Here is a 24,610-nt window from a genome sequence, read left to right as displayed (position 1 = left end):
TCATTAAATTTGTGAGATCACATGTTAATCCCATGGAATTAACACGTGATCTCACATATTCAATGATTGATTTGCCCCTATACTTAAATCTACTTAAAAGACAGTTGACCTCTTGCATACTACGTCTTATTGTGTTAGTTGTAGGTACAAACGGCAAAACCTTAATTGCGGTGCCAACTGACTAGAATTATATTTGCTTTCCAAGTTCTTAAAAATTATGCTGTTTCACTAAATAGATCTTTTCTTTCATGGTCGTTTAGTTGCTCTTCTTTTGAATTTTTCCTGCTATTATTGCTTTGCCATGACATTTTTCTCCAATCACAAGGAAGAAGGGACAAACCAATTTAGTCTTCCCACTCATAGAAATATCATATTAATCTTAGCTTGACAGAAGATTTTCTCGTAAAATTTTGTTAAAAAAGAACCATACTTTGTTTAACAAAATCGTTCATCTGCCGATAAAAAGAAAAAAAAAAATAAAAAATAAAAAAATAAAAAAATAAAAAAAAAATCATTCATTGAGATCAGAAACGATTCATCATTGTCATTGACACTAAATCCCTTGGAAACACAGAACAAAAGCAACCCAAGTTAATACAAGTGAACAAAATGAGAACCCTAGCTAGTAGTAGCAAACAGACAAATCCTCCTTAAGCCCTCTCGCCCCTGATCCTCCTAGCAAGTTGAATGTCCTTGGGCATGATGGTAACGCGCTTGGCATGGATGGCACAGAGGTTAGTGTCTTCGAACAAACCAACCAGGTACGCCTCCGCCGCCTCCTGCAACGCCAGGACCGCGTGGCTCTGGAAACGCAGGTCAGTCTTGAAATCCTGAGCAATCTCACGGACCAGCCTCTGGAATGGGAGCTTCCTGATCAGAAGTTCGGTACTCTTCTGGTACTTGCGGATTTCTCTGCATCATATATACAATACACACCGCAATTAACACCCACGAAACTTGAAATCCATTGTCACGATGCTTGCGAGGAAACCCATAAAAAGAACGATAACTTACCGAAGAGCAACAGTTCCGGGGCGGTATCTGTGGGGCTTCTTCACCCCTCCCGTAGTCGGGGCTGATTTGCGAGCAGCCTGAAACAATTCACAAAAAAAAATTTGTTCAGAAAACGAACAACGAACAAACAGGAAAACCCAAAAGCATTCAAACAAACCTTGGTAGCGAGCTGTTTCCTAGGAGCCTTGCCACCAGTGGACTTGCGGGCAGTCTGCTTTGTACGGGCCATCTGTAAAATCAAGCGCTCCAAGTTACAATCTTTTACATCTAATTCTTATATTCGCAATCAGATATTCATGAAGTAACGACCGCCATAAAACCCTAATTTCGAAAAACTTTGGGGAAAAAGTCCGGGTGAGGGAACGAACATCAAAACAAACCAGCAAATAAAAATCTAAGGCTGAGCGAGAAACTACATCTACTACGAAGAAAACCCCAAGCAAAATCCTCAAATAATGTAAACCCTAACCCTAATCACCAAAGCAGGCAAGCAATTCTTGAAAACTCGAAGAGACAAAGAACAAAACAAAAAGCAGAGGAAACAGCGAGAGAGAAAAGAGAAAAGAAAGAGAGACACGATTGCTTTACCTCGAAGTTGCGTGCGTGGGACGAAACAGCTGCAAAAGAATTGACTGACAATCGGAGAGAAAGGAAAGCTCTAATCGCAGAGACAGAAGCAGTGTGAGAAGAACGGAAGGTCGTACCCCTTTATATAGGGCCGGTTCACAGGCACTTCTGTCGTGTTTTCCGGGTGCTCGATCGGACGGTCAAACGTTGGTGCCATTGTGTTTCTTATGTCCTCAATGAACGGCTAAGATCTGCATATTCGACTGCGCTTCGGATTGTAAGTTCCTTCCCTCCCGCCGTTTAAGGCCTGAATTGAAACACCAAGAAGTTAACACGTGTCTCGCAATCATTAGCTGGTGAAAGCAATTGCACTATTTCGTAAAGCAGCTGATTATTCTCTTTCTTTTTCGTTTGCCACAAAAAGGAGTTGTTTGAGGATAAATGGGCCTAACATATATAGACGTCTGAAGCTCGCTCTCTTTACCGGAGATTTCCCGAAGCAGAGGAAATGGGTTTGCAATGGTGTGTGAGCGGGACGACCTTACAAACCCTGAAGCTCGCTTCAATTCCGACATTGTCTTCTTCGCGCTTCGCACAGCCGAAAACCCTAACCCTAGACTTGTTCTTCCATTCCCGCATTGCCCGTGCTCGGAGGCCCCCATTTCCAGTCCTCGCCAGAGCTCTCTCGGCCCCGGCCATGGCCTTCCAGACCGCGACGCCTCCAGGGGAAAAGGGTGAGTGGTTCAAACTTCGCCATTCTTAGCAGCGAAACAGAGCTTTTGAACTGTTTCAGTTTTACTAGGTTGTTATGGTTGATTTTGATTTTGAGTGTGTTTTTGGTGACCAAGTTGCGAAACCTCAGTGGAAAGCAGCGATAGATTTCAAGTGGATAAGGGAGAACAAGGATGCGATTGCTGCCAACATAAAGAACAGGAACTCCATTGCTAATTTGGAAGCTGTGCTTCAACTCTATGACCAAATGTCCAATCTTCAAAAGGTTATATTCGCCTTTTGTCTTTAGAATTTCGAAAGATCACGACACAGAAAAGCTCTAAATTTGGACTAATCAAAGGTACAATTGAACTTTCCTAAAATTACTTATAACGTCTAGTTTCACCTGGTAAGGAATGAGACTTAGCACCATGTAACGCCTTCACCTCCACTCACCTAATGTGAATTGTAACACGTTGTGTTCAAAAATTAGCTTTTTATAATTCCCATCTCCTTTGTTGCTTAGTATGTTGCTGTAATAGTAGTATAGTAAACGTATGGAGGATAAATAGAGCCTTTTGATATAGTTTTGGTTGCGAATTTTGATTTAGAGTCCAAGTGGGTGGTGCTTTGAGCTATAATGTACATGGGTTCTTTGTTAAGATTGTATCTAAAGTACGATGACAATAGGAAGAGTTCAAACTGTTTTCTGCTCAATTTTCATTGCTAATTGTTACTCACAGATAGCAGGAAGTTGAGCGGCTTCGGGGAGAAAGGAATGTGGTGGCAAACAAGATGAAAGGGAAACTAGAACCATCCGAGCGTCAGAGACTCATAGAGGAAGGTATTAGCGGGAATACTATATTATTCATATAGCGTTGCTCTGATTTCAAATGTATTCTTTAGACCTATTTTATTTATGCATATAGGAAAGAATCTGAAGGAAGGACTTGTTACCTTGGAAGAAGACCTGCTTAAACTTACTGACGAGCTTCAGCAGGAAGCGCAGTGTATTCCAAATATAACTCATCCTGATGTTCCGATTGGAGGAGAGGACTGTTCTGTGATAAGAAAGACGGTATCTAGTTTCTTTTGACTCATTCTCTGTCTAAGAAGGGATGCATGTTGTAGTCCAGCCTCATAAAGCTTACTTTTCTTATTTTCTATTTGCTTTTGTAGGTTGGTAACCCACCCCAGTTTAGCTTCCCTGTCAAGGATCACCTTCAACTGGGGAAGGAACTTGATCTTTTTGATTTCGATGCTGCTGCTGAGGTACTCTTTCTGTTTAATCTATAAGGTATTATGTGTTTCTCTTAGTTTGTTGCTATAGGGTTTTTATTTGAATGTTTAGAGTCTATTCCATACTGTTATCTGGTAAATTAAGATGGCCAAAGTGAGTTCAATGTTGACCTGATCTCTATTGACATTTAGTTGGGACCGAGGCTTGTTAGTCTTGGTGTGGCTCCATCAATATCTAATTACAGAACCACTGGTCTAATTCATGTATGAATCAACTTTACAGTTCTTGGATAAATTTGAAAATTTTGTCCACAATTTAGGTTGTCTTTATACCAAATCTGGAATTCTAAGTCCCAAATAATTGGGTTTGTTAGCTTTGGACCACTTCATGGTTGGTTTTCTTTCTAATCAGTATCTAATATTCTGCTTTTTGTGTACAGGTCAGTGGATCAAAATTCTACTACCTGAAGAATGAAGCAGTTATGTTAGAAATGGCCCTTATTAATTGGACACTCTCAGAAGTCATGAAGAAGGGCTTCACACCTTTGACAACTCCAGAGATCGTAAGGTCTTCTGTTGTTGAAAAATGTGGTTTCCAACCTCGTGGAGCAAATACCCAGGTTTGTATGCTTTTTATTCCTTTGTCCAGATATGAAAATGCTGCCTTAGTGTGTTGTCTTCAATCTTGGGCTTCATGTGGTGGGCCATCAGATATTAAGTTGATGACAAACTTTATCTTTTAATTGTTTTGAAAAATTGAACAAGTTTTGAGGTCAGCTAAACCTATGAATTGGTTTGGGCTTAAATTGGCGAGAATCGCACTTGAGGTGTTAAACCTGTGTATTTCTTCTTATATGTAGGCCAGTCTTTCATTTTTTTTAAGTGTTTTTTGTTGAAGAAAGGGCAACTTAATTTTCTGAGATTTGGGATAGTTTAAGTTCATTGTAATTGATGTATAGACTTGCTAATACTCTTGCCAAACATTCATTAGGTTTATTCTATTGAAAATAGTGACCAGTGCCTCATTGGCACTGCAGAGATTCCAGTGGGGGGAATTCATATGGATTCTATGCTTGCTGAGTCATTGTTACCGTTGAAGTATGCGGCATTTTCCCATTGCTTCAGAACTGAAGCTGGTGCTGCAGGCACAGCAACAAGGTAAATTGTTAGCATACTTCTCTTATTAGCTACCTTGAAATTTCATTTCAGCATTTTCTGTTCTCACTATCTTCTGTGCACTTAAATAATGCCTCTACTAAATCATTTGATCATAAATCCTCAACTGAATGCAACTGTCCCAACAACAATACAGTAGCCTAACTATTTCACCAAGTTTTGATTGCAAATCACTTGTTCCATTTGATATTGAGATATGATCCAATATTTTAGTTAATATTTATGAAATACTCACATTACACTGTTAAAGGTGCAAGGTGCTGCCAACATTCTATGCCCATAAGCATTGAAATATGCTGACATGACAAGTATGATAATGTTTTTAACTTTTCTTCGATCCAGTGCTGAAGAAATAGCCTTGTTTGAAACAATGAACATCAAAGTCATGATACCACAACTGTCACAATTCAAAACCCTAATCCGGATTTGCATACATGAGTGGCATGTCAAATTCCAAGCTTAGCCAGATATTAACACGAACCAAAATTAAACCTGTACATTCTACTTCTTAATTTTCAGAGCATACAAAATTCTCTCCAAATGACATTATGAAAAACCATCAAATACAATAAATACCACAGGTATGCACGCATCTCCAAATTCAAAACAGAATCCCAAAATCTAGACTGCTGTGAGGAGGCAGAATATCCTCAGCTGTGAATGGGCAGAATATCCAAATCAATGACTCCAAAACAAGCTCAATATGAATCTACCATACCCCAAAAATGGGAACTCAAATACAAATCTAGTAGAGTGCTCCTCCCCTTGGGGCCAATTACTTATATATATATATAAGAAGAAGAAAAGAAAATGAAAAATCTGTTAGAGTTCCTGGTTTACACTGTAGAATTGGGTGTAGTACAGCTACTGCCATTCTGTGTAACAACCATGCATTATATATTTCTGACCCTGCTCACTGCAGGGTTGAGAGAGACCTGATGAAGCCATCAGGGTTTGGTGACCATGATTGTCTGTTATTAAGGCATCAGCTTTTGTTTGATATGGATTGAAACCAAACAATAAATGTGTTCCATGATAGATAATGTGCAATTTAAAGATTTGGCATGATCTGATGTCTTTGACCTTTTAGTTTTGTTATGTCATCTAATAAACTAGAAATCTTTTAGTGTCTTTTGTAAGCTTTTTAAAAAAAGTGGTCCAAAATCATTTGCTTTTCATGCTTTGTGCTTGAAAAAACATTACATTGTCTCCATATTGTCACTAAACTTATGCCATATATCCGCTATAGTCCTTTGGAAGGATGGTTGGTGATCTTAGGGTTCAGGTATAAGTCGTGCTCTTTATAATTGCTATATCGAGTCTTATGATAAGCTGTTGGAAATACTGGGCAGGGGGCTATATCGAGTCCACCAGTTCAGCAAGGTGGAGATGTTTATCTTTTGCCGACCAGAGGAGAGCGAATCCTATCATGAGGAGCTGATTAAAATTGAAGAAGACCTCTTTGCATCACTTGGACTGCACTATAAGTAAGGACTTTCAACAGCCTTTATTAATTTGTAAAATGGTTGTACTAACTAATCATATGGTAATTTTGAATTTCTTTGCAGAACTTTGGATATGGCATCAGGGGATTTAGGTGCACCTGCTTATCGTAAATTTGACGTGGAGGCATGGATGCCTGGTTTAGAACGATTTGGCGAGGTATGGATTTACTCTCCCTCACTGAAAATGCTGTTGCTTATTGAGAAAAGCAAGAATATGTGAGATAAGGGTACCACTAATTAGCTATTTATTAAATCTCACAAAAGATGTAATATGATGAACAGATATCAAGTGCATCAAATTGTACAGACTATCAAAGTCGACGACTGGGAATCCGGTATCGCCCATCAGAACCGTCATCGAATATCCCTAAAAGGGGTAAAGGAAACCTTGCTCCGCCAAAGTTTGTTCACACATTAAATGCGACTGCCTGTGCAGTGCCACGGATGATTGTTTGCTTGCTTGAGAATTACCAGCAAGAAGACGGCTCTGTTATTATCCCTGAGCCATTGAGGCCCTTCATGGGTGGGCTTGGGATTATAGCTCCTAAATCCGGATAGGATGATGGAAAGGTTATTTTTTGATTCATGTATTGTAGTTGTAGGATCGTCTTTTGCTGGTAACTTTTGCGAGTTAACAAATGTAGCCAGTAAAAAGAGAAAATATAAAGTGACAAAAAGAAAAGAAAAGAAGAGAATCCTCCTTTTCGGAATGTTTGCTTGAAACAAGTACCACCTGCTATATAATGATATGCATGCTCACTCGTAATGGTTTGTAGATGCAATCGTCTCTAATTCTGGCGGAAGTATGTCGAATACCAAACAGTAATTGATCCACAGCTCCTGGCAACGTAGTTTAAAATATCACCAAGATTTTGATGTCTTAAAATATTATTTAGAAATATGTAAGTTGATATATCGGATTTAACCTCAAAACATGGACCATAATCGACAAAAATTTTGAAAAAATTCGAATTTTGCAAACTTTAAAAAAAAAAAAAAAAAAAAAAAAAAAAAAAAAAAAAAGAAATACATCGACTTTATGGGTTGATATATTGAAATTATCAAAAATATTGAAGGGGAAGAAAAAAAACACCTGTAATTTTTTTAATTCCCTTTTAGACCTTAGCTTTCAATTGGGTTAATTTAATATTCGAGTTTTCGAAGATTTTAAATTTAAGACTTCTATCTATTTTTCCTTCACTTATCCTTCCAAGAAATACAAAAATGACACAGAAAATGTAAATACTCTTTCCTTTCCATTATTTCTAACTACTTTTTTAAAACAAAAAAAAAAAAACCGGGTAACTCTCGGCCATCCCTTATAGATGAAAGGGAAATAGAATAATACTATATATTACCCTTGTGTCCTCCTTTTGTCCACCCAAAATTAATGTAGCTCTTAAAATTATTATTAAATCAAAATCTAATAATGGTATACCATATAAGACAAAAAGTGCTAAGGCGGTCAGGTAGTTCAGATGCTAAGAACTTTTGTCAGTCCGTCATGCTTATTTCTCTGCTTTTGCTTATCTAGTTTGGCAAATGTTAGGATTGAAGCATTCATTAGAAATAAGAAACACTTGATTGCCTGATTTTCCCACTTTTGATCTCAAAAACAAACCGTTTTGCAAAAGGATCCCACAAAAACTGAAGGCTAGCGGATGTTTCAGCATAACATGTTTCAAACAAATAAGTTCCTTCCTTGGCGGCGGTGCTACTTTGCACAGGCTATTTGCATCCTCTATAATTTGAGTTTGCCCAAATCAACTTTTTTCACGGGATATGTATATGCCTCGTAATTGATTTGCTGACCCAAGCAACTCATTTTTGTGAGCGCCGTTATCAGATCAACCTGAAAGAGAATCAATTTGCATTTTACATCATTTTTGCTCGATTACTGAATCACTACCATCAGATCCAAGTAAAATCCTTTTTTCCCTTTTGGAAATACATGCAAGAAAATGTCACTGACCTCATAATCCGTCTGAGATACGGTTTCTCTGCTCCGTTGATATTTCTGAACCCATGGAGAAACATCCGGATCAGTGGCCAAGAAGGCCTCAGTTGCAGCCTGATCTGGAGCCATGAATGCAGACATCACAGCTACCTGGCCACACAAGCAAACAAATATCAGTTAGTACTAACGGCTTTTCATTAAAAGGAACAATGTTGTTCTTGTTTATTTCATTTTTTAGCCCTTTTTGTGTTTCATCCTTTGAATTGTTTATTGAAAAGAAAGCTTAAACTGACATGGATTATTCTTGGATGCAGAAAGTACAACGCATCCAAAATTTCAATCAGCAAAGAAACTACTCTTTATTTAAATTTTGTACATTTGGCAGTGGGCTGTGCATTCTGGGGTTATTTGTTTTGGTCATAGGTTACTAGTACACATAATTGTTGGGAAAGAAACGAGACCTGAAATATAATTGGTGCAGCAAAAGTATCACAGTTGACAAAAATACCTGGCGTGGACCAAAGCCAATAGCTGAGAACTTGTCTTTAATTTCCTTAACACTCGCTTTCTGCCATTGGGGAACCCTTCCCTCTGGATCTGGCTCTTGGGCATCTGCCCTTCCAAATTGCTTGTCGAACAACGCCCACTGTACGCAATAACGGTTGTGTGACTAAACGATCAATTTACAGATCCAATTCTTTCAACTAATATCCAGTTACTTCATCACAATTCACAAAGACTATGATGGTTTGAACTTTATGAGACTTAATCTCTTGTTGTTCCTCAGTAGCTCAGTAGCAGAGCAGACGGCTGTTAATTAAATGGTTGTAGGTTTGGATCTTACTTGGGGGGATAATGATACGTCTCATTCAAAATTAAAGAATTAGACTAGTTTGCACCAATTAAAACGATTACAAATGAGAAAACACATTTATTTAATAAATTTTGATTATGATACATCCTTAAGATTCTCATAATCTAATTCTATGCAAGTGAGAAACAAACTCAAAGACACACGTGAAGATAAAGAGACTTGAAACTTCAATAAGGAACATCAAGGAAATTTCTTTTGGAAGGTAAAGCTTCCAAAAGAAATTGAGGCAAACATTAATTTCTCTTTTAATCATCCACATCAAGTTAAACAGAATTGCTCTAATTGTCAACTACTTATGTAAGATGTTTACCAGTGTGCAAGGGAAAGGGGAGAAAGAGAGAGCTTGTGAAAGTGAGTAAGCTTGACATGTAAGAAAATATGATAAGTCAATTAGTGAACAAACCCCTTGGCCTGCATCCTAGCTGCACACTTCTTGTCATTCTGAACAGACATGAAAACATTCAAAGGTATTTCTTTCGTTTTTCCTAAAATGCACATGACAGATTTTATCTTCCCTCGTGACATAATCAGAGTGCTTGCACAAGTGCTGCTATTATGCACTTGCTGACACACAAACTTAAGTCCAGAAACCCAAAGGAAAATACAATGATTCCAACTAACACAAATCAGAAAGATAAACAGAACTTCAGTAGTGTCACTATCTTGTTAACCACTACTCAAAGTTGAAATTGGCCATGAATACACAATAACCAGTTAAAGCTTTAAAAATGGCATTTAGTAATCGAATGAGAGCATAAAGCTGATGTTGGGGATATCCATATAAAGAAACATAAATGCATGAGTTAAGAACGACACTGAATATCCCAGCAATGACACAACAAGAATTGAGAAACAAACCTGCCCACTTGAACCATATGCAGTATATAACAAGTTCCCTTTCTCTTCATTCCCACCACATTTACGAATGGCAGAAGCTAGGAATGTAGCCTTGAGGGCACCTTGCGCTACATAGAATGAAGGTACCTGAGTCAGGGGCAAAAGCACACATGCACAGGCATAGACACATGCACTCCACACTCTGTTCATCTTCCATACTAGCTCATGCTAGATAGACGTAATGAAAGGATGTTTAAGAACCTATTATATTGGCTATTGTACAGTACCTCTGCACAAGCAATACATAGAATGTTTGTCATATCTATGGTTCGTAGTTTGAACTTGGCAATAGTTAAAATGAAACCTGCATATTGGATGAGATCTGTATAGGAAATCGGTCCACCCTTGGAATATGAATCTATCTCTTTCTTTGCTTCCTCTAATAAATTCAAAGCAGCAGAAAGCCCTTTGTTTTCAGGCCTACTTAACTCTGAACTTCAGGCAAGAAAAAACATGGAGAAGAAAATTAAGGTAAATTTTCAAGAAGCTAAACTACGAAAGCTTTTAAGTGAAGAAAAGGAAAGGTTAGGATGCTAAAGTAACTTAATGTCCAAATGTACTTAAATAAATCATTAACAACTCAGAATTATATGTGCATTTTTAGGTCTTCCCACCCACATAACACCTAAACTGCTAAAATCCTTGACGCTTCAGTAACAAAGTAAATTAGTAGATGGACACTTAAAGAGCCCAAAAACTGGCATGGCTAAGCATTCTAAAATGTCATATCTGCAGCTGACAGGTAGGTTTGGACAGAGCATATATTTCTAACTCTTCAGTGGGATTCACATACTAGGACCAGTTTAAGCTTCCATACCCACACCAGAATTTTACTTTTAGATTACAGGAGGCAGAACTCTGAAGTTTTATTCTTGGACTTAAAAGAGATAGTGCCATTAGTAACATGAACCTGAACCGTATGGATGCATTTGGGCCCCCAGATTTTGTTGCCTACAAAATTCAGAAGTACATCAGTATTGTCCTTTCCTCTTGCTTACCAAAGTAAAGGAATTATCCAGCATCCATGTAAAATTTCAAGTAGAGATTTTATCTGACCTTATCATAAGTCACGGCATCATTCAGTGCCAAAGTTAATATGGGTGGAATAAGGTCTGGACTTCCCTGAAACAGCAATAGATAGAAAAAGTGACAACATCCTAAAAAAGGGTATGACAGTATCATCTTCAATCTATAAATAGTCTAATTGTAAAAATACTGCAACAATTTTAATTAAACATGGTGCATGCTAACGGGACTTACCTTTATAGCCGTAGACAGGGTCCTCTTGATACTAGCTGTAAAGAAGGAGCTGTGAATATGGATCAATAGCTCATTTCAGCATGAAAAAGTAGTGTTTGAAGAACTCACAAAGAAATTCAGAACGCTGTCTTAGTTGTATCAAATCAGCAGCACTAGCTTTTTCCACAAATAATCCAGAGCTTGCCATTAATTCCTAAAAGAAGATCACAATAGGAAGAAACTCATCAAAACATCATTCTATGCCAAAGCATTGTATATTTATTTAAATATGTGCTTGTGTGTGTGCACATACATGATTCGACTGAGAAAAGAGTTTCTAATTCAGATATTTGAAATCTATTAGAAGCACCATTGTTTTGGGCAATGTCATTTTTTTTTCAACTGCAATCCACTGTGGGGGGATAAGAGGCTTTGTTGAGTTGAATGAAGCTGATCACACATTTTTCATCAAACGTTTTTTTAAAAAGGAAAGGTAACTACTCATTGTTTATTTGGATGACATAGTACTGACCGAAAATGATGAAAAAAAAAAATGCACTAGTTAAGAAAATATCTTGTCAATGAGTTTGAGATAAAAGACTTGGAGCACTCACAATGACCTCTTCATAATTTCTCCAAATCTAACTCTAAAAAACTACTTTTATTGATTTAGCTAGTCACTTTTTAAAACTCTTAAAAAAGTTAACTCTCTAAATGTTTCTCTACTTCAAATAAATAATATTTTTTTTATCACAAAAATAACTACCATGAATATATTTGTGGTGCCAAGAGGGAAAAGGTTGGCACGGTTTGCAAATAGTATTAAAAAAATTATAACATTGTCTTTTTAGCTCTTTAAATCTAAAGAGAAAATCTGACAAATGTTCTTTTTTAAGTTTAACATTTGCTAAAGAGTTTGTTTTATGGGCATTTTTGTGGTTTTTGTTAAAAATGTAGAGATAAGCTAAATATGAAGAGGCCATTGTGAGTGCTCTTAGGAAGCTTAAAATATTTTCCGGACATTAAGGTTGCTAGATCAAGACATGGTATATTCATCTCTCAGAGGAAACATGTTCTTGATCTACTCAAGGAAACAGGAATGCCCGGTTAAAAGGGAGTTGACAACCCAATAAAGCAAAATAAGAAGTTAGGAGAGAGTGATGAGAGTCCTAGGTGAATAAAAGCAGATATCAACAACTAGTTGGCAAGTTAGTCCATTTGTCCCACACTCGTCCAAACATTGTCTATGCAATTAATGTAGTAAGCCAATTTATACATTCACCATAGGAGTCTCATATAGAAGCAGTTTACAGAATTCTTTGTTATATGAAATCTTCACTAGGTAAGGAGTTGTTCTCCCAACATGATCACTTGAAAATAGTCCTCTACAAATGCGGATTGGGTTGGGTCAGTCACGGAATGGAGATCCACTCCATGATATTGCACTTTTGTAGGAGGAAATCTAGTTACCTGACGTACTAATAGACAATCAGTGGTTACCAGATCAAGTGTAGAAGCTGAATTTCGAGCCATGGCACACAAGGTATGTGAATTATTGTGAATGAAGATACTATTGAAGAAAGAACTTGGATATGATTATAAGGATCCTATGAGATTATATTGCGAAAATAAGGCTACAATTAATACTGCTCATAATCCGGTTCAACATAACCAAACTAAACACTTTTTTTTTTCTTTCTTTTTTTCTTTTTTTATGACGAGGAACCCCTCCAAAGCAAAGCTATTTCGTGTACCCACCCATTTCGGATAAACTCAGACCCGTGCAAAGTGCCCCCTCCATACGAATTGGGTAATACTCCAGCTTTGCCCGTGGGCTAGCCCCAAGGAAATGTTTGCACCTAAGAGGATTCAAACTTTAGACCTGATAATCCGGTTCGTGTACCCACCCATTTCGGATAAACTCAAACCCGTGCAAAGCGCCCCCTCCACACGAATCGGGAAATACTCCAGCTTTGCCGACGGACTGGCCCCAAAGAAATGTTTGCACCTAAGAGGATTCAAACTTTAGACCTGATGAAAATGTCACCAAGACCAAGGCCCTTACCACTTGAGCGGGGTTAAAAACTAAACACATTGAAGTTGATAAGGAAAAATTGCATACGAATTAATTTGTACACCGTATATGAAGACTAGAGAACAACCTGCCAATATTTTAACGAAGGGAGTGTCCAACACTGTTCTTCATATAGCCTTATGCAAGATGGGATTGTGAGATATCTTTGTCTTAGCTCAAGGGGGAATGCTGAAGAAGAAAACTTAGTTAATTTCTTATCTGATTTGATCCTTTGAGTTTGTTGCCATTATTCTTTGATTTTTATTGTCATTACTATTGTTCCTAACAATTTGTATTACTTTTATATTTAAACACATGTAGATGTTGCATGTTAGATGTATAAGGAAGAATACAATTCCTTCTTTCTCCGTTCTCTCTTTTCCTCTCCTCTTCTTCAAGTTACACAAATTTAACTCATGATATGACATGTAAAAAAAAAAATGGTAAAAATTTTAACAATTTTAAAACTTTACATTCAGCTTATATTCGAAGAAACGTGGAAGGTTGCACATAAGGTTACAACCTACCAATGATTGGACGGATCAAATGCACAAATTATACATTTTTCTGAGTGTTTACTCACACTGGTAATGGAATAGACATATAAGTTCAGTCAATATCTACTTCAAGGATCTGTGACCACTTAATGCCATGGTAAGTAGACAGAATCAATGTCCACCTCAGAAACAAGGGCCCTTCCTCTTCTTTGAAATTAAAAAGTGAAATTGCTAAAACATAATTTATGTTTAAGTAAATGAAGGAATGTTCTCACCATGCCAATGGTAACACCAAAACATTTAAGAATGTCCCTCCTACGGAACCGATCCTCATCCTCAGCAGTAACATCAGTTTCCATTTTGTAACAACAAATTGTAACCTGACATTTCGCAAAGCAACTATCATGATAAGCAAGCAAATGGCATGGTATGGCTTCAAACATCTTGATTCACACAGAGCTAAGTAACAAGAATCCTGTTACGGAATTTAACTGAAGCCCATTTCTCACAGAAATGGAAATGATACCTTTAACACAGTTAGAGAAAATGTAGAGAATTTTTTTTTTTTTATATTTGTACTGTTTCAAACACGCACTCTCGTATAGATATGGCAAACTTACTGCATGAGAGGGATATCTGGTGGCAGCAGCAATGGTAGCTGTCCTGTGAGATGGGACAGGAACAAGGGAAAGCAAAGGAGTGAAAGTTGAGAGGAAGGAGACCCCCATTGCTTCTTTCTGTGTCTCTCTGTCTTCTGAGAAAATTCTCGAGCAGTTTATGTTGTGTGGAGTGCGCAATTGAGTTCATGATATCCGATATCCTATCTTTTGTTATCCAAGTACGCTGTCATGTCAAGTGGGATCCGAAAATATCTTCAATCGGATATCGACAAACCGACACCGGCGCTTTTAATCGACTAGCTTGTCACCGGGAAAGGATTCTGATTGTGCAATCCTCTCTCCCAAATTTAGGGTAACAGACAACACAAGATTGATGATACAACTCATTTGAAATTGATCAAACTTATTAAAATACCCAAAATTTAAAAACAAAAATAATAATTAATATATATATATATATATATATATATATATATATATATATATATATATATATAGGCTGGCCATATAGTATTTCGATTTTTTTGTTTTTTTTTTTTTTAATTTTAGGTTTACAAAAATAATAAAAAAAATCATGGGTTTTTTAAAAACCCATTTTATTCCTATGAATATTTATTCTTCTATTTTTTTTAAAAGAATGAGTATTCCTCAATTTAAGAAATGGTCACTCCCATGAGAATGGCTATTTCAATGCCTAGTGTGCGACCCATTCCATTCTAGTCGGCTATTTTGCATACCAAACGTGGCCTAGAGTATTAATTTATGTTTGATGTTAGGTTCAAGTCATATCAACATATGAATATAAAATTATATAAGTCAATCCTAACCTGTCTCATTTAATTAAACAGATCAGATTTTTCAATCTTAACCCACTAATTTCGTGTCAGGTTAGTAAATCGTATAAAAAATTATCAGTCTTAACTGTCGAAGAATTGTTGCAAAACTCAAGACTAAGGTCTCGTTTGATACATAGAATGAATATTCCATTAGGAAAATGAATATTTATTACTAGAAATAAAGAATGATGGAATTGAATAGTTATTCATATTCTTTAATTTAGTGACAATACATACCATAATTGAAAATTGAACCAAAATTACTAAAAAAAACCCACATGATTTCTTATTTTTCTAAAACTGAAATCTTAAAAAATAAAAAATAAAAATAAGATGACGACGTTAAATCTGTGGGTGGTTGGCCACCTATAGGAAACCCCAAAGATGGTCTCAGCACACCCGAAGTACCTCGTGTTGGACCTGTGAGGTCCTCCAGGGGTGTTGCAGCCACTCTCGATGTCATCGTGGGTAGCCAAGACCATCCTCAACAAGCAACAGGGGTGGCCGTAATCACCCCCGAATCCCATCGTGGGTGGTCTTAGCCACACCTGTGGTTTCCAGTGGGTGGCCAGACACCCATGGAATGAATGTGTTCTTAATTTATTTATTTATTTGTTTTTTTAAGTTTAGTATGAACAAAATTAAAGGATTTTTTTTTTTTTTTGAAAATGTTGTTTATCCCTCATGAATAACTATTCCTCTCATATTTTAGAAAGGAATAGCTATTCCTAGTAGGGCTAACAATTTTGACATGACTCGACACAAAATTAACGGGTTTGAGTTTACTTTAAACGGGTTTGGGTCATAAATGGGTCGACCCATTTAGCTCGGTCTGACGGGTCGTGTCACGGGTCACCTGTGGGTGACCCGCCAAACACGATTAAGTTTTTTATTTTTTTATTTTTTAAGAAAAAGGAAATGAAAATATTGGATTATTACTAATTTACTATTTACTATTAGCAGAAAACACACAAAAAACAAAAACCCTAACTTCGTTACTTCTTTTCTTTTTCCTTTAGCAATCAGCGTTGCCCCTCTTCTTCTTCTTCCATTTTCTTCTTTTTCAACGCCGGCTGCGCCCCTTCTTCTTCCTCCCGCTCGACGCTCTCTCTCCCTGCTCTCCGCTCGGAGCAGCCCTCCCTGTCTCTTTGCTACGCTACCAACGTCGCTCTGCCGCTCTCTCTCTCTCTCTATTTCGCTGATATCACATCCGGTACCGCCGATATGTTAATCTTCTTCTTATTTCCCTCCTTTTTCTTTTTCTTTTTTTCTGAGCAGTTTAAGCATATGTTTTTTTAGTTAATTCATTTATGTGTTAATTAACTGTTTGGTCCCTAACTCTTGCAAAATGTTTTTTGCTGGTTGGTGGAATTCTGCTATTCTAGGAGTGGTTTCCAACTTTCACGTTCATTATTTGTAACCTATTGTTTGTTGTTCGCTTATCTAATTAGTTGTCATTCAACACTTTTCCTTCCCTGCAAAACGGTAGTCCAGTGGACTAGAAATTTTCTTTCCTTTTATACCATGAATGATGAAGTAGTAGTTCATTTGAGTCTTAGAAGTCTAAACAGGCCAAAAGGGTCATGTCAACCCGATACGACCCATTATGCTAAACAGGTTTTACGGTTCATGTCGGGTAACCCTTAAAATTGTCGTGTCTAGAACCCTAACCCGTTAACATAAACGGGTTGTATTTGAGTCTAGCTTAAACGGGTCAACCCGCAGACCTATTTTGCCGGCCCTAATTCCTAAGAATAGGTCCCTTCTAAATAAAGAATGATTATTCCAAAAGAATAGTCATTCTATTCCAATAATATATTTCACAAATCAAACAAGCCCTAAAAGACAGCATCATCTAAACCAGACCGAGCACCAGGAAAGAAGAAAAGAACGGTAGAATTCGAGTAAATAAAAGAACGAAGGAAAAAACTGATTTTCAATTTTATTGCATTCAATGACCTAGGAATGAAATACTACATACATGGTGTACAGATTCCTAACAAAGCAGAAATACAGTATGGTATCCCCGATGAATTTCCTATGCAGCTCTTTCAAACCTGGCCAACTTCAAGCGTAAAAATAGCATGGAAGGCCCCGTCCGTGGTGATCCCATTCCTGCCCTGCACTATAACGCAATTCTCCTCTTCATCTATTTCCTACATCCGCCCCAGCTTTCTTTAGGCTCAGAATATAAACACCACAACTCAATGCGTATAATGGCAGTCGCACAACCAAATTGTAATGCTTCAACAAATTACGATTGAATAATGGCAGCAGCACAACCAGCTTGTGTATAATGGCAGCAGCACAACCACCTTGTATTGCTTCAAAAAATTGTGTTGAGTGTGCAATATGCCAACACCCAACCAACACAGGAACCGTTTTCAAGGGGAATTGTTCTGCATTCCTAATCTACTTGATATCGTGTGAGGCGTTTATATTTGGTGATTCCATCCGACATAAACAATCCGGTAAAGGGTTTACGTAAAAGGCCTCTTCTGAACGAAACCTATCCATGCCCTTGGTTCCTGAAATGGGGCCTTTTCTCTTCCTTGGAGATCCTTGCCTGTGCAACCAAAGTAACAAACAAAAACCAAATCGAAGTATATAAGGTTGCCATATGATTTATCATAACATAAACTACTAAGAAACTGGAAAAATTAATTCTCCACCATAACTTTTAACCATGGGGAAACAAAAAGAATTCCCCGCCGTAACCCTGAAACACGTGCTGCACAAGTCAATGACACTTTGACACAGCAGGAGACCATCTCAAGGGTCATCCAGAAACTGGTAGTCACTCCTACCACTGGTGATGGCCAAAATACAAAAAAGCCCCACCAAGTTCTCCATGCAAATCCATCAAATGCCCAAAATTATCATTCTTTTATCATCACAACTGGTGTGAAGTGAAAAAAAAAAAAAAAAAAAAAAAAAAAAAAAAAAAAGGAAAAGAAAAGAAAAGAAAAGAAAAAGAAAAAGAAAGAAAAGATAAAAGGAAGAACAGAGAGCCAATGAGAGTTGCAAATGAGAGCCAGTCTCCGGGCCTCTGCTCTTAAGCACCCTGGGAAATGATGCAAGACCAACTCAAAGAGGGCCTGAAGGTAGGAAATTGCAAATGAAATATATGCAAGATGTACCAAAAGGGTGCTTACTGCTTAGAACAATCCTCAAAGGCGAATTATTGATCGACAGTCAAGACATCCCACCAAAATAACAAATAGTATATCCAATGTCCAATGTGTAGCTACTGCTAGTTATAAAACCTATAAACTCATCAATACCACATACCGTTTTTTATGGATTTCAATAACTCGATTTGATAAATTTTTGCCTTCTTTCATGGTTCCCTGCTCAATTTTGTCAAAGAGACGAACAAGAGCTTTCCTGATGGACAAAAAGGACAAGTACATTATTATACATTACCTGATGGGGGTATGCATGCTAGATAGAAAGTCATTTAATCCTAGCTAAACTCCTAAAAAGAAACTGTCTTGCCTGTCAGGAGATATTGTTTTCCTATGCCCAAGAAAACGACGATGACCTTCAACTGCCCTTGCCATGTTCCCGGAGTACGATGGAATAAATACATCACTTTCAACAGATACAATGCAGTCAAGCGCAGCAAGTTGAGAGGCATGATCCATAAAAGGCTCAAGCAACTCAACAGATGCCAATTTTTCCTGCAAAGGGATCATATTAGTTCCAAATCATTCTTTTTTCTTCTTTTTTCCCCCCCTTTTAGGCCCTTAGCAGCCCTCTCCCTTCCCCCATAAGTATAGGTGACTATAAAAGGGAAACAGAATTCAAAAGAAAAATATTTTTCAAATTTAATGAGCAGAGAGAGAGAGATAGAGAGAGAGCACAATTGCTAGAAATTAAAGAAAAAGAGCGTTATTTGAACTTCAACGTCCCACGGGTTTTGTTTAGTAAAGTAGTTATTCAAGTAATCTAGATGAGGTCCGTTCATCACGATTGGTAGCAAGTATCTAATTTCTAGGTATCTGATGATATTTGTGAATTTGAGCTGGCTTTTTTCTGTAACATTGTTTATGTATTTAAGTAAATGTCACCCAACTTTTTTTTGATAAGTAAGTAAATGTCACCCAACTTGCTTCTCTGTCATGAGAAAATTCATCAAATTATAACTTTCTTGCTTCTCTCTTCAATGTCAATCAACTATGACCGAGTAAATGCATATAGAACATAGATATTGTTCTTACCATGAGTACTAGAGCTATGAAGCCATCAGAAGCTCGATGGAGCAATTAAGTTCCACATGACATAATCTAATTATTAGGCATAAGCATCAGATAGAGGTAGACCAAACAATCCAATCAAATTAGGATTCCAACTCTATTTATGGACAACATGTAAAACACGCTATCCATATGTCATATATTTATCAAGGCAAACCTTGTAAATTGTTAAAACGATATTCCTTGTTCTTGGGGCTGACCTAAGTACACGGATAACTTGTTCAAGAATTCAGATAACTCCATATTTTGATTTTCTTAGCAGACACCCAGATTCACTTATCTTGAAAGCATGGATTTATGTATGAACCCTGACCTCACACATAAATCTCGCATCAAGCTCAAACACTTGACATCCCAAGCCCAAATGCAATGGGTTCACCAATTTGAAAGGCATGTACATGCTGGAAGCGACTGCCCAGGAGAAGGCTCATAAGAGCCTAGTGGTTTCCATTTGCAATGCTTACCACTGTAAACAATGCACTTCTTTGTACACAATTTCAATTTGCAAAGCGGAAACATGTGAAATGCACATGATACCGTCCAAAACTTGCAGTTGTGATGATAATTGTTATTTCACTCCCTTTGAGACTAGTCTGAGAAACCATTAGCATAAGAAAGTGAACCACAGATCCGCCGAAAATGTTGGACAAAACTGATCTACATGGTTCTTTTAAGAACAGGACACTCACATTTTTCCTCAATATGAGGAAATCAAGCATGAGAATGCAGGTTCATACCTTGCTCATTAATATGGGATAGCGGGATCGCAGATCAGCCATATGCAAATCACCCCCATATATCTCTCCAGCAGCAATGTATATAGGGGTGTTTGATGGGTATCCAAGAGCAGAGAGAAAAATTCCGACTTCCTTAGGAGTTAAAGGGCAGTAACCTTTGGCTCTCTGTTCTGAAGAATCAATCTCCTTTATTTTCCAGTGTGCAGTGTTCTCCCTTCAAGTTAAGAATAAAATTAATAGATAAAAAGTGTTGGCATCAAGAAAAATGGGCCGTTCTACAAATGGATTCATGAAAATTAACTGATTATTCAGAAAAACAACAATAAGCATCTCAAACCTGATCATCCTTAATTCGTCAGCTTCATCTGGAGACAGATCATGTGTGCAGCCACTAAAGGCAAGCATGTCCTTCTCATACCGTAAATGCAGAGCGATGTAAGGACCATTGGACCTCATCCGATTGACCAACAACTAGAACATTGGTGAAAAGAATTAATAATGGTTGTTGCATAGGACACAATAGAGATAGATAAAGCCACTCCAGAAATCAGATGAGCATTTAGGTCAAATTACTTTTCCCATTGCTTCAATTTGAGGTGCAAAACGGAGAGCTTCATAACAAGCACGGCAGCGCAATTTCTGGATGTCTGGGGGTAAATTGTTATTTGCTAAACGAGAATCAGATTTGGCAGCACGAATAACCTGATAATAAATATTTTACAATACAATTGCATTAAAGTATATTAGTAACCTGACAAAGAGAGCTGAATAAACAAGATGCTTGATTTTCTTTTTCTTTTTTACAATTAAAAAAAAAGAAGGACCAGAAGGATTCAAATGAATATGCCTGATAATCTTCCCACATGCTAGCTATCTCCTCCTGGTAATAATCCATGCTAGACCAGCTTCTAAAATGCTTCACTGCTCTAGTAGCTGTAGCCAGTTCCTTAGGAAGCTTTTTTACAACTTTTACATCATTGGCCAGAGCATAAATAAAATGATCTTCATCAAAAACATCTGAGAAGTTGCTGCATATTGCAAAAATAAATCTAAGTATTGCATCATTCATGTAGAACATGACACAGAATTTTCTTTCTTGTTCCTTTTTTTTTTTTTTTTTTTTTTTTTGAGAGAGAGAGAGAGAGAGAGGAAGAGAGAGAAAAGATTTCTACCTAGAGTCTTGCCAAAATGACCGCTTATCAAGTTCTGGAATTACAAGAGTCGCATTTATGATACGAGCTACAGCTACCATGTCACATATCTGCAATTCAAGAATGAGTAACCTTATTAAGCTCCAAAAAGTAGCCAGATAAATTATTCACCAAGATATCTATAACTGATACGTTCAGGTAGATTTTGGCAAATGTCTGTAACATTGTCAAAAACACCACCCAACTAGAGTATCACTTATAAAATGTTTTCATATTAATCCAAAGAACAGACAGTGAAAAGGGTTTGTAAGCAGGACCAAAACTAGTAGGATTTCTCATAATTAATTGAAATATGTTCAATTGAGTCCTAGAGCAGTAAAGGCAAGCAATTTTGAAACCACTGTCATTGCTAATGACTATAGCAAAGCACTACTAACACTGCAATCAAAAGGCTTGCAGGAAGTCTAATCCACAACATCCCACAGATACCCTTATTTCTGCATGTGTATCCCAACAAACACTGTAACATCCAACATTAATATTGGGACTTCCAGACTCATATGGGATATAAAGGTATATGGTAACTTGGTGCGACATTATAACAATTCATATTGGAGACTGGCTGTTGTATTTCTAGTTTCTCACTTCACAACTTCACAGCAATCAAAGACAGATTCAAAATTATTAGGATGTATACAAATTCAAAAATAATATTCTTGCAAATACAATACCAATCGATTTTATCAAATGAGACAAAGAGAGAAAGGCAAGGGCAGAGGGTGTAGTACAGACCCCAGCACGCATCTGGTTGAGGCCACCATTTGTATGGACCAGAAGGTAACCTCGCGACTCTACAGGAGCTAGATAAACAATAGTAAAATCAGAAAGTAAGTACACAAGGATTTCACATACGCCAACACATTTTGAGATCGGTCCATTCCTTACATGTATAATTAGGGCTAGGCATGGCGCATGGCACAAAATCACGATTTGGTGGAGGCTTCCATAGCTTGAACAACTCCGAAATCCCACTAGCACGACCCAACTGTCAAATCTAAAGGAGTGAAAACATGAAAGATGCATGACTACTTCGTATCAACATGTACACCTAAACCTGAGAGACTTGACCTGCTAGTAAGTAAGAACAACACTAAGGTAACTCAAAGAACGAATCAAATCCATATTTTAGAAAGAGATTAAAAACTTCCTCTTTTTCTGGAAACAATAAAACATCAGTAAAACTACCTTTGTTTGGTTGCTTAAAAAATTGGACGAAAAAAAAAACTGATATTTTGAGTGTTATGCTCTACATTGCACTTGTCGTCCTAATATAAAATTCCATTCAACTGAACGGCATTACTTTAAACAGTCTCACTCTAGCCCAGATAATAAAAACTTTAAAATCTACAACCACGAAATTTCTTATATTATCCAAATTCCATTAGCAACCAAACCCAGTACATAAACAACTTAATAATAGGACTAACGATAGAAACAGTAGACCTGGCGAGAAGAGCTAGGAGCTTTGGACAAATGGGGCGGAGTGAGCTCTTGTGTCCAGCTTCGCTCTGTGCCCAATCTCTGTTTGAATTCACGTTGCTACAGAATATTACAAAATAATATCTCAGATCAGAAAAATACCCAATCTAAGTACCCAACACACTGATCCACAAAACACAAAACGTAAAATATAAGACCCAGAAAAACAAGACTACTACTAATACGTTGATGCTTATAAGTCAATAAGCATACATACCTGACCTCAAAACAGAATCAAGGAATATATACTAAATCCGAATCACACCGATACCAAAAACATGAACTAAACAAAATACATAAACATAAATTTTGGAAGAGCTGGAGATCACAGAAGTTTGTAGAAGGAGAGCGAAAATTTCCTGATCAGAAAACGGAAACCCTAGAATTTTGTCGGAAGAAAGAGAGGATAATAAAGGTGGCGAAGAGAGTGTGTTTTACCGTGGGGAGCTTGTAGGGGTCAGAGAAGTTAGGGACTTGGGAGGAAGGGAAAACGTGGACGTGCGCGGAGAGGAGAGCCACGAGGGCTATTGCGCAGATGGCGCACGTGAGCAGCTTCCGCAGTAGCGCCAAGGGCCTCCACCTGCGCCTCTTCATCTCTCTCTCTCTCTCTCTCACCAAAGGCTCTATCTTTTCACCTTTCAGGAAGGCTCTCGGCGACTGAACAATGGCGCCGACTCGGCCATTCACACGGTCTGGTTACTATTGCGGCTCATTCTGGTGTCTCGTTGTCTGCCGCTCTCCGTGCGGCCGGCTGGAGGTGGTTTTTGGCTTTTGGCTTTTGGGTTCGCCTGCCTCTCTCCTCTTCTTGTAACGCACTTTTTCGACTTTACCAGCTTGGAGTCTTGGACGGTATCTATCTAGTTGGCAACAGTCAGGATCTCATAATATCAGGGATGACAGAGAAGGTTTTTGATCCTTGTACAATTTCAATTAGAAAATTCAGTCAAAATGTGAAAGCTGATTTGAAAACGGTAGAATTTTATTTATAATCCTTAAATTTTTAATTATTTTGAAAGAAGGAATATAAATTTTAAAATGTATATAAATATTTAGAGTATTTACTTTTCAGAAAGTTTCAATTTCAATTTTTTTTAAAAATTTTTTGTTCAATCTTATCAAAATTCTTAAAATATTCCTCATTTTTTTTAAGAAAAAAAAATTGTTAGAATTTAACGAAAGTTATAAAAATACTCACACCTGAATCTTTGAAAAATTTTACAAATTTTTTTTTAAAAAATAAACCTAGTGGTATTTTAAAAATTTTGATAGAATTTAATAAAAAAAATTTAATAGATGACTGAAATTGAAACTTTCTGAAAAATAAACATCCCGAATTGAGACGTTTTAAAGTTTATGTACCTTCTTTAAAAATGAGTGAAAATTCAGGACTTATAAGTAAAGTTCTCCCTTTGAAAAACAAATTGTAAAATGAGGTATTATTCTATGAGTAATGTTTGTTACACTTACACAACTCTTATACAACTTTTGCATAACTCTAATTTTATTTTATTTTTTTATGATCAATCATTGGATTTGTTTTCTTATATGTGGGTCATAGTATTCAATGGTTGATCTTAAAAAAAATGTTGTTAGAGTTGTAAAAAATTATGTAAGAATTGTGCAAGAAACATTACTCTTATTATATTGCCACCTAACATTCTAATAGGAAATATCTCTCCCGTGATATCTGAGAGTTTTTCCACTCATTTGGCTGTCCG

At 37.1% G+C, this 24,610-nt stretch overlaps 4 protein-coding genes across 7 annotated transcripts; 1 reads left to right on the top strand and 3 right to left on the bottom strand.

Annotated features, from left to right (window-relative positions):
* Positions 1-518: 518 nt before the first annotated feature.
* On the bottom strand, positions 519-1,762 carry LOC133865731 (histone H3.3). The gene is made up of 4 exons (XM_062302183.1): positions 1,603-1,762; positions 1,172-1,243; positions 1,015-1,091; positions 519-912 (listed from the first exon to the last, which is right to left on the bottom strand). The coding sequence occupies exons 2-4, from the start codon at positions 1,241-1,243 to the stop codon at positions 651-653; spliced, it is 411 nt and encodes a 136-aa protein (XP_062158167.1). The 5' UTR covers positions 1,603-1,762; the 3' UTR covers positions 519-650.
* A 249-nt stretch (positions 1,763-2,011) lies between these two features.
* Positions 2,012-6,922, top strand: LOC133865730 (serine--tRNA ligase, chloroplastic/mitochondrial). 3 transcript variants are annotated; one of them, XM_062302179.1, is made up of 10 exons: positions 2,012-2,315; positions 2,430-2,578; positions 3,043-3,136; positions 3,222-3,370; positions 3,472-3,564; positions 3,972-4,151; positions 4,523-4,689; positions 6,060-6,194; positions 6,276-6,369; positions 6,495-6,922. In XM_062302179.1, exons 1-10 carry the CDS (start codon positions 2,090-2,092, stop codon positions 6,768-6,770), a joined length of 1,563 nt encoding a protein of 520 aa, XP_062158163.1. In that variant the 5' UTR covers positions 2,012-2,089; the 3' UTR covers positions 6,771-6,922. The 3 variants fall into 3 exon arrangements, with proteins under 3 accessions (XP_062158163.1, XP_062158164.1, XP_062158165.1); XM_062302180.1 differs by lacking the exon at positions 2,012-2,315 and having other exon boundaries at positions 2,439-2,578; positions 3,036-3,136; XM_062302181.1 differs by lacking the exon at positions 2,012-2,315 and having other exon boundaries at positions 2,526-2,653; positions 3,036-3,136.
* Positions 6,923-7,757: 835 nt separating this feature from the next.
* Positions 7,758-14,726, bottom strand: LOC133865342 (thylakoid lumenal 29 kDa protein, chloroplastic). Its single transcript, XM_062301734.1, has 11 exons — positions 14,371-14,726; positions 14,026-14,130; positions 11,309-11,393; positions 11,201-11,235; positions 10,997-11,062; positions 10,851-10,891; positions 10,245-10,375; positions 9,902-10,008; positions 8,678-8,815; positions 8,185-8,319; positions 7,758-8,064 (listed from the first exon to the last, which is right to left on the bottom strand). Exons 1-11 carry the CDS (start codon positions 14,476-14,478, stop codon positions 7,954-7,956), a joined length of 1,062 nt encoding a protein of 353 aa, XP_062157718.1. The 5' UTR covers positions 14,479-14,726; the 3' UTR covers positions 7,758-7,953.
* A 2,399-nt stretch (positions 14,727-17,125) lies between these two features.
* LOC133866786 (O-fucosyltransferase 7) lies at positions 17,126-23,766 on the bottom strand. Of its 2 annotated transcripts, none has more exons than XM_062303421.1 (12): positions 23,331-23,766; positions 22,857-22,952; positions 22,299-22,398; positions 22,146-22,213; positions 21,375-21,463; positions 21,050-21,230; positions 20,776-20,904; positions 20,540-20,673; positions 20,203-20,416; positions 18,705-18,889; positions 18,498-18,593; positions 17,126-17,772 (listed from the first exon to the last, which is right to left on the bottom strand). In XM_062303421.1, the coding sequence occupies exons 1-12, from the start codon at positions 23,484-23,486 to the stop codon at positions 17,619-17,621; spliced, it is 1,602 nt and encodes a 533-aa protein (XP_062159405.1). In that variant the 5' UTR covers positions 23,487-23,766; the 3' UTR covers positions 17,126-17,618. The 2 variants fall into 2 exon arrangements, with proteins under 2 accessions (XP_062159405.1, XP_062159406.1); XM_062303422.1 differs by having other exon boundaries at positions 22,299-22,407; positions 23,331-23,364.
* Between the last annotated feature and the right edge of the window lie 844 nt (positions 23,767-24,610).

Source organism: Alnus glutinosa, chromosome 4, assembly GCF_958979055.1.
Source record: "Alnus glutinosa chromosome 4, dhAlnGlut1.1, whole genome shotgun sequence".
Taxonomy (NCBI): Eukaryota; Viridiplantae; Streptophyta; class Magnoliopsida; order Fagales; family Betulaceae; genus Alnus; species Alnus glutinosa.
Note: the sequence above shows the minus strand (reverse complement) of the source record. Positions and strands in the feature narration are given on the sequence as shown.